The sequence below is a fragment of the Cyprinus carpio genome, chromosome A24 (genome assembly GCF_018340385.1).
Source record: "Cyprinus carpio isolate SPL01 chromosome A24, ASM1834038v1, whole genome shotgun sequence".
Lineage (NCBI taxonomy): Eukaryota > Metazoa > Chordata > Actinopteri > Cypriniformes > Cyprinidae > Cyprinus > Cyprinus carpio.
This window is the reverse complement of record NC_056595.1, coordinates 15,735,689-15,752,793: the sequence shown is the minus strand read 5'-3', so window position 1 is coordinate 15,752,793 and position 17,105 is coordinate 15,735,689. Positions and strand designations below refer to the sequence as shown.

Sequence of the window (17,105 nt, the reverse complement as noted above, 5' to 3'; positions counted from 1 at the left end):
TTAATGCTGTACATGCAGTACAACCCGAAAACAGGATGAGAGGTATCCTCATGGAATGGACTATTACTGTAGATCACTTCTCACCTTCAGACAAAGCCACACAAAGAAACAGGTTTGTAATCTCCATTGGAGTGAGTGGCGATGTGAAGCCGGAGCGCTGATATGTAGTGATGTACTATTCAGAAGCACATCTGCCAGGGCTGCTCCTACACTCATCTTAAGCTAATGCAGCAGGGTATTGTGTGTGCCAGTTGGCAGCGGGACAGGAAATTGGAAATTCATAGTGCAATCATTTGATGAATCTGCAGATAGACACAGGTGTGATTCTCTCTTAATAACTTAGCCCTGCTGGTTTTATGTTCAAAACGTTTTTGGCTTGCCATGTGTATTAGTCTGTAAGGGCTCAAACTACAATGAACTAAGCCGCTAAATAATAACCAAGGAAGATATTGTGATTTTTATTAACAATTAAATAAAAATGTCTTATTCTTTATTTGCTCTCATGTTATTCCAAACCTGTATGATGTTATTTGGGCTACTTTTATGGCACTTTTTTTACTTTTTGGAGCTTCGCAGTTAAAATCACAATCCACTTTCATTGTATGGAAGATTGTATGGATAGTATGAATTAATATTTAAAATTAGCTGTTACAACATTTAACATTTCTAATTTTCTTTTACTTTTCAGCTATTATTTATTTAATTTTAAATTTAGTTCAGCCTTATTTTAGTTAATAAAAATGCTTTTGAATTGTTTTAGTTTTAGTTAACAATTACAACACTGATGGAAAACAGTGGCTCAGACGTTCTGCCAAGTATGATAAAAGGTCATACGGTTTTAGAATGACATGAAGAATGGAAAACATGTTAGTTTGTGAGGTAACTATTCCTGAAAATATTATAAAATGGCACTGGATATATCAAGATGAGAACGCTGAGGGTGAGTTGATGTCAATCTGTGTTGTTTTTCCATAGCCTCTAATGAACTTGGCTGGCTTTAATTGACTGTAGTGTAGAACAGCAAAGCTCTGTTTATAGAGATTTACTCACACCTCTCAGTCTGTCTGAAGAGTGATTCATTTTCCGGCTCCCTTTAGTATTGATTTTTCAAATACACTGTTTATGGATTCAGTGCCTCCTATTTGTTCATTTATCCTCCAGATGATCTCATGGGCTGACACTAAGCAATTTTGGTGTCACTTAATACTGAATTCAGACTTTTTTTTTTCATTTATATGAGGCAGCACTACCAAATGTCAGAAGGGAAAGGTCAACATTTGGAATGTCTTCCCATGAGTTGATGCCAAGGCCACCATGTTCTCACTGACCAATAATTCTTGATTAGATCGATTGAAGTTGCATTCAAATCAGGAGCTCATGTCTAAAATTTTGAATATGAATGAATTTTCAAAGCCTCTTTCAGCTCACTGGTGTCACCAGGCATTCTGAGTCTGAATTATATATTAAGAATATATATATATATATATATATATATATTCTTCATTATTATACAAGTTTTCCTTACAAGTTTTATTTATTTGAACATTTTTCTTGTCAGGTTACATTAAAACTGACTTGAAAACTTTTTACTAGGTCATTTTGCTACTTTTCAGATGCCGTTTATGTAGATTTTACTGTTTTACCCGTGTTCCGAAGCCAGACTTTAAGTCTTAAAATATAAAAAATACACATCACCCATCACCCTCTATCTGTCTGTTTCTCTCAGATACGGCGGCAGGGTGGTATTCAGTTGTTGGTTGACCTGTTGGATCACAGAATGGCTGAAGTACACAGAAGCGCCTGTGGTGCCCTGAGGAACCTTGTTTACGGCAAAGCTAATGATGATAATAAAATCACTCTGAAAAACTGTGGTGGGATTCCTGCGCTGGTCCGTCTGCTGCGTAAGACCTCTGATGTGGAAGTCAGAGAATTGGTCACAGGTAAGAACTTCTGCTGGCATTGATATGCCTCTTTTTTCAGTTTGAGTTTTATTATAGGAATTTTTTCTGTCACAGTGTTTCCTGTCTGTGCCAGATCAGTCGTCGATTCTCTGTATATGTATGCTGTAATAATTAATTACCAGTTTCAGACTCTTTTAAAACATGAGTAATGGGGATCTTCACACCTAAACCAGTGCAGTCACACAGTTAATTTCTAATGGGTTTTGATGTTAGCAGGAGTGACATTTTCTTTTAATTATAAGTCCAGAGACCCCAAATGTGATCTGTTTCAAAGTGAAAACTCCTCTGAAATTTTTGCTTGTGGATATATTAATTATTTTCTTTTATTATTTAGAGAGCAATGGATAGTGGAGGGATGTTTGAATATTAGATGACTTCATTTCTTTAGTACTTCGATATTTCCAGACTGTCCTGACTTGTGTTGTCAAAGTACCGATGTCAGTACCAGTCCGTAGCTCTGGTAACAGATTAGGTATTATTTGGTCCTCCACGCGGTGCCAACTCAAACCAGGAGCATTTCAGAAGTGAAGTGACGGGATTCGCAAGGCCATGTGATTTGCCTGTCCGACGTTGTTTGTCTTGAGTTGAGAGTTGTCTTGAGAATGGCTAAGTTTGCTAAATGTTTATGTTTTGTCCAGTTTAATTCTGTTTCACATACCATTTCTGGCCTACTGACAAGGATATAGCATGGGCGTAAATTTAGTCTAACAGTAGGGGGGGACAATGAACCTAAAATGTCTCAGGAGCAATTTTTGAAGGGGACACAAATAATACAGCTAAAATTGAACTTGTAAGGATATGTATACACAGAGGAATGGCTTGCTACTATTACTGCCGCAGGGAGACCGTGCCAAATTAGACAACTTCAAGCTGTTGTGGTCGCGCCGTGACAGCGCTCATGTCCGTTGTAGACATTACTGTCCATCACAGTGTTGCCAAGTCCACAGTTTTCCTGTAGAATTGGGCTACTTTATCACTGTTGGCGCGGGTTTTTTTTCATGTATGCGGGTTGAAGCGACCCCAATAACGTGTATTTTGAACGTGATTTTTACCGGGGGACCCCTCGAAACACAGATAGTTTGGGCTAGTTTTGAGTAGCAATTGGGTGTGTTTTGTTATGAAAACCTGGCAACCCTTTCCCTCAAGCAGGTAACAGTATTATTGCTAACATAGCGACTCAGCGAAAAATACATTGGCATAATCTGAATTAAAGACAAAATAATCACTTCATCCGATGTTTAAGTGAATAAAATAGCCTTGACAGACTTAATTACTGGAGTTCAACAACTACTGGCTTTGTTCTCTCTCACCGGACTCCTGTGTGAGTGTAGGTGATGTAAAAGATTAATGCAGACATTTGGACCAAAGCACTGTAAGGTAGGGGAGGGGGAGGCTCAAAATGTTTCTAAACTTAAACCACATTTTTCCCCCGTTTGTGTTGTTTTACTACTTACACAATTATTAAAAGTATAAAACATTGTTATTTGCAATAACAAAATATTGCTATGTTGTTGTTTTTTTCCTTCATGTTTTAGGGATGAGGTACCGAAAAGGATATTTTCAGCAAAATAAATCACCTGTCCCCAAAAAAAACCCAAAGGCTTTGCATTCCCAAACATGTTTCTAAATTGTTTCTGTAACGGAATGGGTAGACTTTGGAACGAAGCCACGCTGGAAATGCCTGCTATGCGCTGAATTCAGATTAACATATAAATTAAAAGCATTGCACACAGGGCACTTAGAGAGACTTCCTGTCACAAATTAATCAGCAAGCTGGAAGGTCTTAAGGTCTTTGGCTGCCCAGAGGATTCTCAGCCTCTCAATCTCAAGCAAAGCAGCACATCTGAGTCATGCTTTGCCTGCCTATTTCACTGCAGAAATGTGCTGTTTTTTGACATACAGAAATTAGATGTAGCCATATGGACCCAGTCGGACCTGAGGGTCAGGTGTCCTGTCAGCCTGCTACCAGCCTCTGCTTCGCTTCAAAGGCAAGTGAAGTTTATGCAAAGCTTTTCCCAGAATGGGAACACCGGGGTGGAAGAAAGAGAGACTGGACAATTCTTTGCATCTTGAAATATGTTCAGAGATGGTTTGAATACCAATGCATTCAGTACTATCTTATCTATCACTGGAACTGCCTTTTAGTGGCTAACTTCATATCTTTTGGACAGGCAACAATTTATTAGCATTAATATAATGTTTACCTTGGTGTACCTCAAGGATCTGTTCTTGGTCCACTTTTATTTCTAATGTTCAGATCATTCAGCGTCATGGTTTTAACTTTAATAGATAAGCTGATGATACACAAATCAATCTTACTGTCCTTTCTGTCCTCAAACACAATAAGCCTTACACTGCATTTTGACATATAGTTTTCCTAAAGGAAGTGCTTAGAGGTTCTACAGACCCAATGCAAAAGATAAATAGACAAGTGTTTGGCTTTGTGAACACGAGCATGTGAGCATGTTCTTTTATGAATCACATGACTGTGGAGAACAGATGGAATATTGGTCTACAGGAACAAGAAACCCAGACAACAGAACATCCCCAGAGAAACTGTCTGAATCCTTTAGCAGCAAGAGGTTTTTGAATGCAATATGTAGTGTGATCGTATGCTGAAATTTGGGAGGTTTCATGCTTAGTTAGCCTAATTTCACTTACCACCTGGTTTTTGTCTCTTGCTGCAGTGCTCTAGCATACGGCCCAGCCCCAAACAGTGCACTTGATGTAGATGTAGATGCCTTTTTTTCAATTGCGTCCATTTACAATTTAATGTTTATAAAAGCAACTATTTTGACCAAATACAAAAAAAACAGTAATATTCTGAAATATTTCAATTTAAATTTTTCTGTTTTATTTTATATATGTTATAATGTATTTAGTGCTGTCAAATGATTAATCACGATTAATCACATCCAAAATAAAAGTTTTTGTTTACGTAATATATGCGTGTATGCTGTGTATATTTATTATGTATATATGATTACAAACACATGCATGTATACATTTAAGAAAAATATGTTATGTTTATATATTAAATATATTTATATATAATATAAAATATAAGAATATAAATATATAAATGTATATACATGTAAATATTTTCAAAATATTTACTGTATGTGTATGTATTTATATATACATAATAAATATACACAGTACACATACATATAATATGTAAACAAAAACTTTTATTTTGGATGCGATTAATCGCGATTAATCATTTGACAGCACTAAATGTATTATAAAATGTAATTTATTCATGTGATAGCAAAGCAAAATCTTCAGTTGTCATTAGTCCAGTCTTCAGTGTCACGTGATCTATCAGAAATCATTCTAATATGCTGATTTGGTTCCTAAGAGACATTTTTTATTATTCTAATCAACATTGAAAACAGCTGTGCTACTTAATATTTATATGAAAACCACGATACATTTATTTATTTATTCATTATATATTTTTTTGTAAACAGAAAGTTCAAACAAACAGCACTTATTTGAATAATACGTCTTTGATAAGATTCTAAAGGTCTTCATTGTCAATTTAATGCATCTTTGCTATATACAGTACTGTAAAAGTATTCATTTCTCTCAAAAACAAATCTTACTGAACCCAAACATTAACAGCATCTGGGATGATGGTTAGACAGTCATTGGAAAACTTAGTAGTCCTTTGTTAGAGAATAGAGCTCAGAGAGTTTAGCAGACCAGTGCCCTTAAATGATTGGTTTGGGATCTGTCTTAAAGGGTCAAATCATTGCTGTGGTCTTTAGATGTCCATTATTATTTGTGATAGATGATGATCTTAATTCTAAATTAGGAAGAAACTGTTAAATATGTAATATCTGCTGATACAATTAATTGAAAAATTGGCAGAATATATCATTGCTTCGAAGGAATGCATCAAAGGATGTAGTGCTGATGCATTGTGCATCTCTAATACTTAGGGTTTGGGGTTTGTTCAAAACCCTAACCTTATGTTTGAGCAAATAACTAAGTGATGTTTTAGCTATAAAGTTTTTCCACTGATTTATTAAAACACTGTAAATTAATGACTTTTAATAACAGTGGAAAAATTCAACTGTTTATATTTGTCTCTACCCAGTCGTGCAGTCAGGTGAAGATGTCTGTGGGATTTTTGCTCTTACAGTGAGAGACCCTGCTGAAATGAAGCAGTTTAAATCTAGGCCTGTGTTCTGCTGGCATGAGATTTGATCTTGCTCAATGTCACCACTGACGACAATTATGTCCTTGTAGTGCTCTAGCATTGAGCCTTCCTCTCTTTCTCCATCTTTCTCTCTCTCGTTCCCTCATGAGAAGCGGTCTCTGATTAGATACTCTCTCAGTTCAGCAATCAAGGTTGTTCTTCCCTTTTCAGAATGCATGCTTTTTTCAAAGACTTTAGAAAGTGAAAGTCAAGAAGAAAATGAACCACGAAAGACTACTAGAAGTAAACTGACAACAATAAGAAGCACAACCTTCATAAACGTATATATATTAAGATGCACTTTATTTTTAATTGTAAGAGTTGATGCAGTCATTAATGTGCAAGGTTTTCGGTATCATCCATTTCCAGTTATTTTTAGATGTACAAAACGTGTTATTCTGCTTGATATTGTAGTTCTTATCATATTGTTTTAGTGTATTTTTGCAATTAATAAACACATGGTTTGTAACACAAATATTTTTACGGTTTACAGGACTTTATTCCTCTGCTTATTTACATATAGTGGCTAATAAACCAAAATCTACCACATTCAGTTGCTTACTTCCACATTGAATGGTGAATGGAATTTTAAGACGGATAACTGATTATTGTGGTGAAGAGGTGAGGTGTTCATCAGAATAAGCACCATGAAATGTTTTTCGCCATCACATGCAATCAGCCACAACCGGTCCTCCTGGGCTCTGGAAATAAAGGCTCACAGCTGATGTGTATGTGTGTGTGTGTGTGTGTGTTTGAGAGCAAGAAGCTGGCAAGGTCAGCGTCATCAACTATTCAACTGCCACCTCTTCATACTGACTCATAAAAGTGCGTAGTTTCCTAAAGAATGGAGGGAGAGAGAGAGAGAGAGAATGGGGCATAGAATGAGAGGAAAAGTGAAGATAAGCAAATTGGAGAAATAGAAGTTTGGTCTGACTCATTTTGTGTGTCCTTTGTGAAGATGATGGACAGTGAGAAGGAGTGGCTGGATTGATGTTGAAGGTTGGCTTCGTTCTAATAGGTTGCATATGTGTTCTGCGATTAGTCATCATCGCTGTTTTTAGAGTTTGTCTTCCATTCTGACATCTGCTAATTTTTTCGTAGCATTGAGTGACACAAAGTGGCTTTTAGCAGGAAGCTCTTCACATTACAGGCAACAGCAGAACCCCTGCAAGGCCGTTCATTCGGTACAGCAGGAGGGGAGATTAAGCCAAACTTCTGTGTATGAACTGTGTATGAATCTCTCCTGAGCTCATTCATTCTCTCTCTCACCTCTTTTGAAGCTTTGATGCACAGTCCATAATTTAGAGCACAAATTATTGGTAGTAAATTCGTAACCATAAAGTTAAATAAAAATAGTTTAAATAACTGTTTATTTATTTTTATTTATTTATTTATTTTTGCTGAATTGCTATCACTAGGCCAGTGAAAAGTGGTCAATCACTGTTGTGCTTTGTTAAATCTCTTGAAATTCTGCATTTAAATGCAGCTAGTATTTTTGCGTATTTAGTCCCTTTGTCTAAAAGCTTCTGCTAAACAAATAAATATAATGTCCATTTTCAGAGTTCGTAAAGCTTCACAGAATTTGACCCTTTTCCTTGAATGTTTGTTTATAAAATATTTGAGCAAATTTGATAATGCTTCCAGCTACAAAGAGAGTTGTGTGTAGTTAAGCAACTATGGAAAAGTGAATCTAATAAAACAGGAGCATGCTAAAAGCATGCATCTATTCAAGCTACTATGCTGTTTTCTGATTAGAACATTATTGTTGTGTTTGGCAATATTTATGGTTTTATATTAGCATGAAAAGTGTCCTACAAAAATACATTTCTCTCCTTGCAGCTGCTAAACATTAGCATTTTCTGGAGATTTAGGATTAAATTAGACTTATCCTCTGTGATATAACATCTGTCAGGATAAATTACTGCCTCAGACAGTGAGCTCTCTCAGGTGAGATATTGATGAGCTCAGGATAGGCTAATTAGCTGCACACATGGCTAAATTGGTTATTTCTCATTTGCTGGATGTTTTGGTATTGACTGCTTGAAATTGACCTCCTACAGCCTTAATAAGAGTTTCATCTTGTTGCAACTTGAAATAAGCTGATGATCGATGGTGTAAGTGGCCTGGAATTTTGTAATGCTTGCTCAATATGTTCTATTATTAATTTATATTCAACACCACTGCTCAAAAGTTTGTGGTCAGTAAGATTTTTTAATTATTAGTTACTATTTATAGTTAATAATTTGTTTTAATGGTGTTTTAATAAAGTCTCCCCTACAGTAATATTGTGAACTACTATTAAAATGTATTACTCACTATCAAGTTGTTCCAAACCTGAATGGGTTTCTGTCTTCTGGTGAAAACAAAAGAAAATATTTTAAAGAATGTGGGAAGCAAAACAGTTCACGGCAGCCATTGACTTCTATAGTATTTTTTATTTTTCTCTCCATCCTGTGGAAGTCAATGGCTACCATCAACTATTTGGTTGTTTTTGAGTGAACTTTATATAATGTAATTTCTTTAATGTTAATTTTTTTTTTTTTTTTTTAACAAATCTTACTGACCCCAAACTTTTTAAATGGTAGTGTATGTACATTAAATTACATGCTGTGAAAATACTGCATCCCACAATGCAGTGTGTTTGATCTTTTATGTGTGGCAAATCACCATGGGGACATACGAAAATTAGAGCTGCCTGTGCAGGTCTTGAGATGTTTGCTTACAAAATGATGAAACCTTGTGTCGTGATGAAATTGTTAGTCAACTGTAGAATTATATGAATTTTGTCTTTGGGATCTGGAGGGAGAGACGCAGTAATTAGCATGTTTGAAAGTCTAATTAGGTGCATTGTTTCTTGTTAAAAACATGAAAATAAGCGCTTTTCTTACCAGTCATAAAGGAGATTTCTGTGTATTCACATGACTGTTATGCCCGCAGAATATGGCCGGTTGATCTCTGCTAGCTTAGGACATACCTCCCACACAAATATATGCAAATATACAGTATCTGCCTCACACTTTATCCTTCAGATCTTTCAACATACTGTAGCCGTCATCGAACTGCATATCAGAGTTATGCATATGTTAAAGAACAAAAGGTCTTGACCAAATAAATGCTAATGACTCCATCCTTTTCTTCTCCATCGTTTCTATTTGTTTATCAAATTACTGTCTGAGGCAAATATCATGTTTCTGCAAGAATGTCCATCCAAATTACTGTCTGAGGCAAATATCATGTTTCTGCAAGAATGGCTTTGACAAATCTCTAATGGCTGCAGTGATAACAATAACAGTGATGTGCTACAGTACGTGGAACCAAAGATATTAAGCCTTGGCATGTTTTTAATAGTTTGTAAAAGTTAGCTTTGTTACTGTATGTAGGCTGTTTAATTTTAGCCGACTAAGAAATTCTGTTTGTTGTAGCATTTTAATCTATTTAAAAAATGCAATCTCTCAGATCTAATCTAAAGGTTTGTGCAGTACAGAGGAGTTGTTTTATATGAATTGCATATAGTAAATCATATTACATAAGTCCTCCCTCTGAGTCTTGGCGAAGCTGTGAAGGAGTTTGGTAAAATGCTGTTAGTCCGCCATTGTAATGTGAGACCACAGGCTCTAAAGCTTGTCAAATTATGTTTGTTTTTTTTCCTCTGGTGTTCAGCTCTACATTTGTGTGGGTCTCCGAGTCTGTGTGAGACGTTGTCAAAACCTGTCTCTGGCTAGCTCAACCACAGAATTGACAATGTTCTTACCCCTCTGAAAAAGTAGTAATAGAAAAACATTATTTCTTGTGCATTGCTGCAGTCGCTTTCAAGCAGGGGTCTCGAAGTATACGCCACATAAACGTTAAAACAATAGTTCACCCAAAAATGAAAATTAGTTGAAAATTTACTCACCCCCAGGACATCCATATGTCTTCAACATAACAGATTTGGAGAAATGTAGCAGTACATCACTTGCTCACTAATGGATCCTCTGCAGTGAATGGGTGCCGTCAGAATGAGAGACAAAACAGCTGATAAAAACATCACAATAATCCACATGACTCCAGTCCATCAAATAACGTAATGTGAAGTTGAAAAGCTGAATTTTCAACTTCACATTACGTTTCTCTAAATCTGTTCTGATTAACAAACAAACTCATCTACATCTCGGATGGCCTGAGGGTGAGTACATTGTCACTAAATTTTCATTTTGGGGTAAACTATTCCTTTAATAGTTTGTCTTCAAATATGATTCACAAAGGTTGCAATTGAGATGGCTTTATCTATTTGCTATGCCAAACATTGCGCTTATGTGTTTGTCTTCTGCAGGTGTGTTGTGGAACCTGTCCTCGTGTGATGCTCTGAAGATGCCTATAATCCAGGACGCTCTAGCTGTCTTGACCAACACCGTGATTATACCCCATTCCACCTGGGACGTGTCCCCACATCAGGAGGACCGCAAGCTTCAAATGCACACATCTCAAGTACTTCGCAATGCCACCGGCTGCCTGAGGTGAGTATGTGGGTGCTTTTCTTTTAGGATGGAAGAACATTCGTTTACAGGGATAGTTCACCATAAAATGTTAATTCCTGTCATCATTTGAAAACTCTAATTTCATTCCAAACCGGTATGACTTCTGTACAATATAAAAAAATATATTTTACATAGTGTTTTTGTCTATATAATGAAAATAAATGGGCATCACAGAGTTAAAGTCATATGGGTTTGGAACAACATGACTGCAGATTGTTGTTTTGTGTGGATTGTTCACAGATCCATTTGTGCATAAATTCCCTCATTGATATGAATGTGTAGTTCTACATAAGACTGACTTAAAGTTGGAATTACACAGAAACTGTGTAATGAAGAGTGTACACTCATTTTCTGTTCGTCAAAGAAATTGATGAAAGATAAATAAAAAATTTATCCACAAAAAAATTAAGCAGCACACAGGAATAAATTACATTTTAAAATATATTCAATTATAAAACAGTCATTTTTAATTGTAATAATATTTCAAACTGTTCTTTCTAATGTATTTTTTTCAAATAAACACAGCCTTGGTGAGCATAAAAGACTTCTTTTTTAAAAACATTTAGAACCTTATCAACTCAAAACTTTTGAACAACAGCATATATTGACATGTTCATCTAAGTGGCAGCTCTTGACCTCAAAGAAATTAATGCTGACAGAAAAAGATAGACTACTTTGCACATTTTATTCACATATACATGTGAAACTAAAACCCAGATTGCATTTACAAAACAGTTCACATACGGTTCCTGTTTGGAACGCAGATGCAGTCACTACCCCAAAGATTGTAAATAGGCTGTAAAAGGCAGATCTCTCATTAAGAACAGATTGTGGTCTGAACAGTGTGGTTGTTTCTATGGCAGCTGGCCACGTGATGTAGAGAAGAGAGTTTCATATCTGGACCACTAAGAACGATGGTTCCTTTAATGAACTGACCAAAAAAAAAACAAGAGTTTGGTATTTTTACACCTCCTTCCTAATCCATACGGAAAGAGGAACAATCCTGACAAGCAATTTTCCCCAGCCACGTCTGTTCTGTTCATTCATAACTCTAGATTGCCCGCAGGTAAAACTGAATCATAACCTGTATGGCTTTGGCATGTTGAGTAAAGATTTACCATATCATTCCTGTCTCTTCTGCGTCAGGGAAGAGGACACAAAGCATCTGATTCATGATTTATGCAATAATGCATAATGATGTTTATGTGAAGTGCAAATCTAGCTTGTTGTGATTTATACATTGCTTCTTGTTGTCAAGAGTTGGTTGAAAAATAACTGAGAAAGTGTTGATTCTCTTGGGTTGAGTTTCAGTCTCACATAAGGTTTTAATCTTGTATCCATAGCAACAGCGCAGTATTAAACTACATTAAAGTCGGTGCTGTGAGAGGAACACGCTGCTTTTGTTTGCTTTCCAAGTTTCCTTTTAAGATTTCCTAAACATTGAAACTTTTTTAAGGCATACTTAGACAGATTCACAAAACTTAGCTGTTATCAATAATATTTTTACCTTCTATAAGAGATTTTTTATGTGCATGTCCTGTATGGAAATACACACTGAAATACAAATACAAACAGTCGTATAATCCTCTGATTTTAGTTTTTTTCTAAATGACAAGTCTGCTTTTGATTCCAGCAGTGAATTACCCCTCAGAGTGAGTGGCAGTGTCTTGTGTTTCAACAAATCATCTTCTGTAGGAGCGCTGTAAAGAGGCAATTACCGTCCTCCGCATTTGAGTCTGTCAGATACGCACACGCTTAAGGAAGTGTAATGTGTATCTTATGCAGACTGTGTGATTGTGGACCACACATATCCTCTACTACATTTTCATTCATTTGCACAGCTAGTTGCTTATGATAGTTTAGTAAATACATGTGCTGTGATTATTTAATCTGACGGATGAGTTTGGAAATCTAATATGGATTTTCCGAGTAATCTTTCCACAGTTCTTTCAGTGATATTTCCACAATCTTTCCAGTTCTTTTTAGTGACTCATAAACAGTAAACTATAATACAAAAGCAAAATACACAAACAAATAACTCCTATTAATAAATCAAAAAAGTAAATCAAAAACATAAAACATACAAATTCCACTAAAAAGACAAATTAATCTCAAAAGTTAATTGGCGAGACCAGAGCAAATGACTTGTATGAACAGGTTCTGTTTAGTGAATAAGAAACATACAGCAAGACCAGTGTAGTGTGATTTACAAGCAAATGATTCTTATAAACAGTTTCTGAGTGAAAAATACAGCAAGACCAGTTTATTTGATTTACAAGCAAATAACTCTTATGAACGGGTTCATTTTAGTGAATCAAAAACATACAGTGAGCCCAGTGTAGTGTGATTCAAGAACAAATGACTCATATGATGTGGTTCTTTTTAGAGAATGAAAAACATAGTAACTTGATTCATGAGCAAATGGCTCTTATGAACAGTTATTTTCAATGAATAATAAATAAAAAGCAGTACCAGTGTAGTTTGATTCACAACAAATTACTCTTATGAACATATTCCTCTTATTGAATCAAAAACATGCAGCGAGACTTATGTGGTGTGATTCATGAGCAAATGACTCGTATGTTGTTCTGATCAGTGAGTCAAAAACCTAGTGCAACCTATTGTACTTTGAACAAATCTTGAACAAATGTCCTGCAAGTTCTAGTTCTTTTTAGTGAATCAAAACATGTGTTTTGTGATCTACAAGGAAATGACTGTAATGTACAGGTTATTTTTATTAAATCAAAAACATAAGCATGATCATTGTAGTTCAGTTCACAAACAACTGACTCTTATGAACAAAACTGAATGACTCTAATGAGCCGGTAAGATGTTTTATTTAACATGTAAGCATAATGGACATTAAAACTGAAATATGCAGCATGCTTTGCTTCAAATATTTCAGGTGCCCCGAAAATATTTCATGGTTATTTTACTGAGTCATTTACATTACATTCTCGCTGTCTCTTCTGGGTATCACTTTGGAGACAGTCGAGTTGACAATTTCTCCCAATTTCTGACAATTAAATACTTCAATTCAAATTGATGATATTCGTCAGGGTGGGATTTTTTTTTTTTCACCCTTGAGGGTGGGAACACTTGAGCAAGCCATTAAAAATCAGTGAAGCAGTGTTTTTGGAATTGAGCCTCGTCCCAATGGGACTTTACACATTGCTGCTGTAAATCACTTCCACAAGCAGAAATCAAATTTCTGAAACCTGCGGGTCTCCATGGGCACAGAAATCAATCTAATAGAAAGAGATTTTCTCAGCCACAAAACACAATCCCTCATGACATCCCAAAAAGGCATCACAACATTGGATTTTCCTTCTCGCTTTCTCTGTCAGACTTCAGTGAATGGATGAATCAGCCATTTACACAGTTAAACAGCTCCATGCTCTGTTTAGATTCGGCAGCTCACCAGCTGTCAGTAGAATCTTATTCGATCCTGAACGGCTGCCCGCTCTTATGAATCTTTTCCTTTCATAATTGTGTCAGAGCTTCCCTCCATCCCTCAAATGTTGATTGAGGGATTGTTTCCGAGGCAAGATGCACTTTTCCTATAGTGAGATCAAAGAGTAAACATTATATCTTGAGTTTAGGCTGACTTATGCTCAATGTTTTCCCAAGAAACTGCATTAAAGACCTGTCATGAGTTTGTTTGTGCTCTGTGCGGAATGTTGCTGGAAATTACTAAAGCACCACTGACTCACAACCCTTTGCCTTGAATGTTTATTCATACATGATCAACAGTTCATAGCACATTTATACTTGTCAAATAAACAAAATCTGTGCCTTTTGAGAGATCTGGTGATCACAGAAACATAAGCCACATTTCCATGGATGAGATGCAGATTGTGTTTCTAGCTAATTTGCTAACTTTCAGATTGTTTGTTTATTTTGTTTTAGTTATAGCTTTTGATGAAAATATCCTCTACATTTTATTTTGTCACGCCATATTCATTTTAGTCAACTTTACTTTGACTAAAATAGCATCTGATTTTTAGCCAACAAAAATATTTTAGTTGATGGGAAAAACTGCAAAACTACCCTAAATGTTTGAATATTTCAAATATTAAATAAACGTGAAAAAATGTCCTTGTGAAAACCTGATCTTCTGAAATAATGACATTATTATATACAATGCTGTGATTTCTTTAGTTTTTTGCTACTGCTTTAGTTTGCTCACAACGTGATTTTCACATTGACTTCAAGTTCATTTTCTGCAAATGTAATTTGTAATATATTTGTAAAATATATATATAAAAGTCCATTTTTATTATCTTTGTGGCTGATAAACACTGTTTAATAGGGTTTATAAGACACTGAAGCAGCTCTCTTCTCACAGCGGGTGATTGTGTTTAGTATTTGAGCAGCTGTGGAGGTCCGTGTTGGTCTGCAGGAGGGGGAAATTGTGCTGTTGGTGCTCCAGATGTTCTGGTGCTTCTAGCTCACCTTGCCATTTGGCTTCTGTAACCGTGGTAACCACCCTACCTCTAGTGTCAGCCGACTAGAGACCTGGCACGTCTTCATTTTGGCTGCTGTCATGAAACCTCACAATTCATCTAAACAGGCAATCTGTCAAAATCTGCTTCTTGCAGACAAGGTTTAGAAATTGTTTAGCATTTAAATACTAAGTCAGTCTGACAGTGACATTTCCTCTATATTCCCAGTGGTCACCACCCGAATGAGTGTTTTGAGTTTATTTTTACAAGAGCACATTGTAGCTGTTGAATAGTTCATTTAACCAAGGCCATTAAAACACTAAAGAGCAGACGTTTCTCCTTGTAAGGAATTTTTAAGGTGTGCTTGATTGAAAACAGTGCTAATTGTGTTCAATAAGTAATTTGCTAACAAAATGTGCTAATTAATTAGATGGAGTGTGCGAGTGACAGAATTCAAATGAAATTTAAATTGAAGTGAATGAATAAGCAATAAAATCTAAAGGGCTCATTAATTGTGTCAAATTAGCTGGAGCACGTCTGACGATTCACTGTGAATCATGTGACCTCGCATAAGTCTTAAACTTCATTTATGATGCTGACTGCAGTGATTTTTCATTTGTGTTGAGTTACCAACATTGGCATTCTTGGCATGCCACTTTCTTAATTAAAATTGGATGACTGAATTATGGAAAATGAACTAACAAAATTAATTTTCAATAATTCACCAGTTTGGATTCTACCATTCCATTTATATCAACACAAATTTCAGGTTTTCATCCCTAAAGCATTCACTCTTGTTTGTAGAAATACTTTCTTATGTTGCAAATTAGCCCCAAAGTGAAATTATATAATTAATTAATTAATAGAATTAATATTACCATCAACTAATCTGTTCATCCAGCAGTTTGGAGTATACCTTGCTACAAATATACACACACTCATGCATACATACACATTGGCGCTAAAGTGGGAGAATGAAACCATTAGAGAAACCAAAGAATGCAGCTTTGGAAAATGAGTCGGTTAAAGATCTGAGCAGAAACCATCACTGCTGTTTTACAACAGGGTCTAGTGCTTATACTAAACCTCTGTTTCTTTTAGTTAAATATATGATACTTGCACTGCCTTGATTATTAAATGAGCAACCAGATGCAGTCTTGAATGAAAGTCTCGATGGTTTGAAGGTTTGGTGGTGTTGGAGTTGTGATTACGTTCTTCCGGGTTGAAGAGTGTTGAACTCCAAAGATGTTATTTTGACTCTGTGGTGGTTGGGAGAGTTTTCTCCGAGGTGTAAAGTGAAGACATGACTGTAGTTGAGGCCTGTCAGGTGCGGCTGTGCCGGCCCCGGGACTTAGTGAGTCCCACACAAGCAGCAACCAGGAGACGAAGCAGAAGATGATGAGAGAAGAGAAAGAGGTCACTGATGTAGTGGCCTGTTAACTTCTGACAAGTTCACACCTCCAAGGCATCAGTGAGCCAGTGGGAACTTCAACTTTCAGAGGGAAATTTTACAGCCCTTTGTTTGAAGGATGGCTCATTTGCATGATTATTCAGCAATGATCGTGAATCTCAGTCAGACAAACATATACATTATTAGGCCTTCTTGTAATTATTGCAGTATTATTAGCTACAGTAATGTCACCGCCTTCAGCTTCTTCCTGCTTCTGAAATTGAACTGTTTATTCTAATTTGAGAGAAGAAGTGACTGGAGTGATGCAAAGCTAGTAAGTAATAAAAGAAGTGGACATTATGTATTTGTGTTAAAAATATAATAACAATAATTTAACCCAAATATATATATATTTAATGTTAAATTAGTTATTAATTAGCCTTATTTTACTCATTTTATTTATTTATTATATTATGTAATTATATAAGTGATGCAAAGATAAAGTAATTAAAATAAGTAAGTAATAAATTAAAGTAAATAATAAAATAAAAAGACATTTTGTATTTGTGTTTTATTATTATTATT

The 17,105-nt window shown here is 35.7% G+C and overlaps 1 protein-coding gene across 2 annotated transcripts in view; it reads left to right on the top strand.

Annotated features, from left to right (window-relative positions):
• Nucleotides 1-17,105, top strand: part of LOC109099634 (catenin delta-2-like) — a 249,903-nt gene that overhangs the window by 182,435 nt on the left and 50,363 nt on the right. For both annotated transcript variants that reach the window (XM_042714368.1, XM_042714369.1), the window contains 2 exons: nt 1,727-1,940; nt 10,481-10,664. In XM_042714368.1, coding sequence (XP_042570302.1) covers nt 1,727-1,940; nt 10,481-10,664 — 398 coding nt within the window. The remainder of the gene's footprint in view (nt 1-1,726; nt 1,941-10,480; nt 10,665-17,105) is intronic.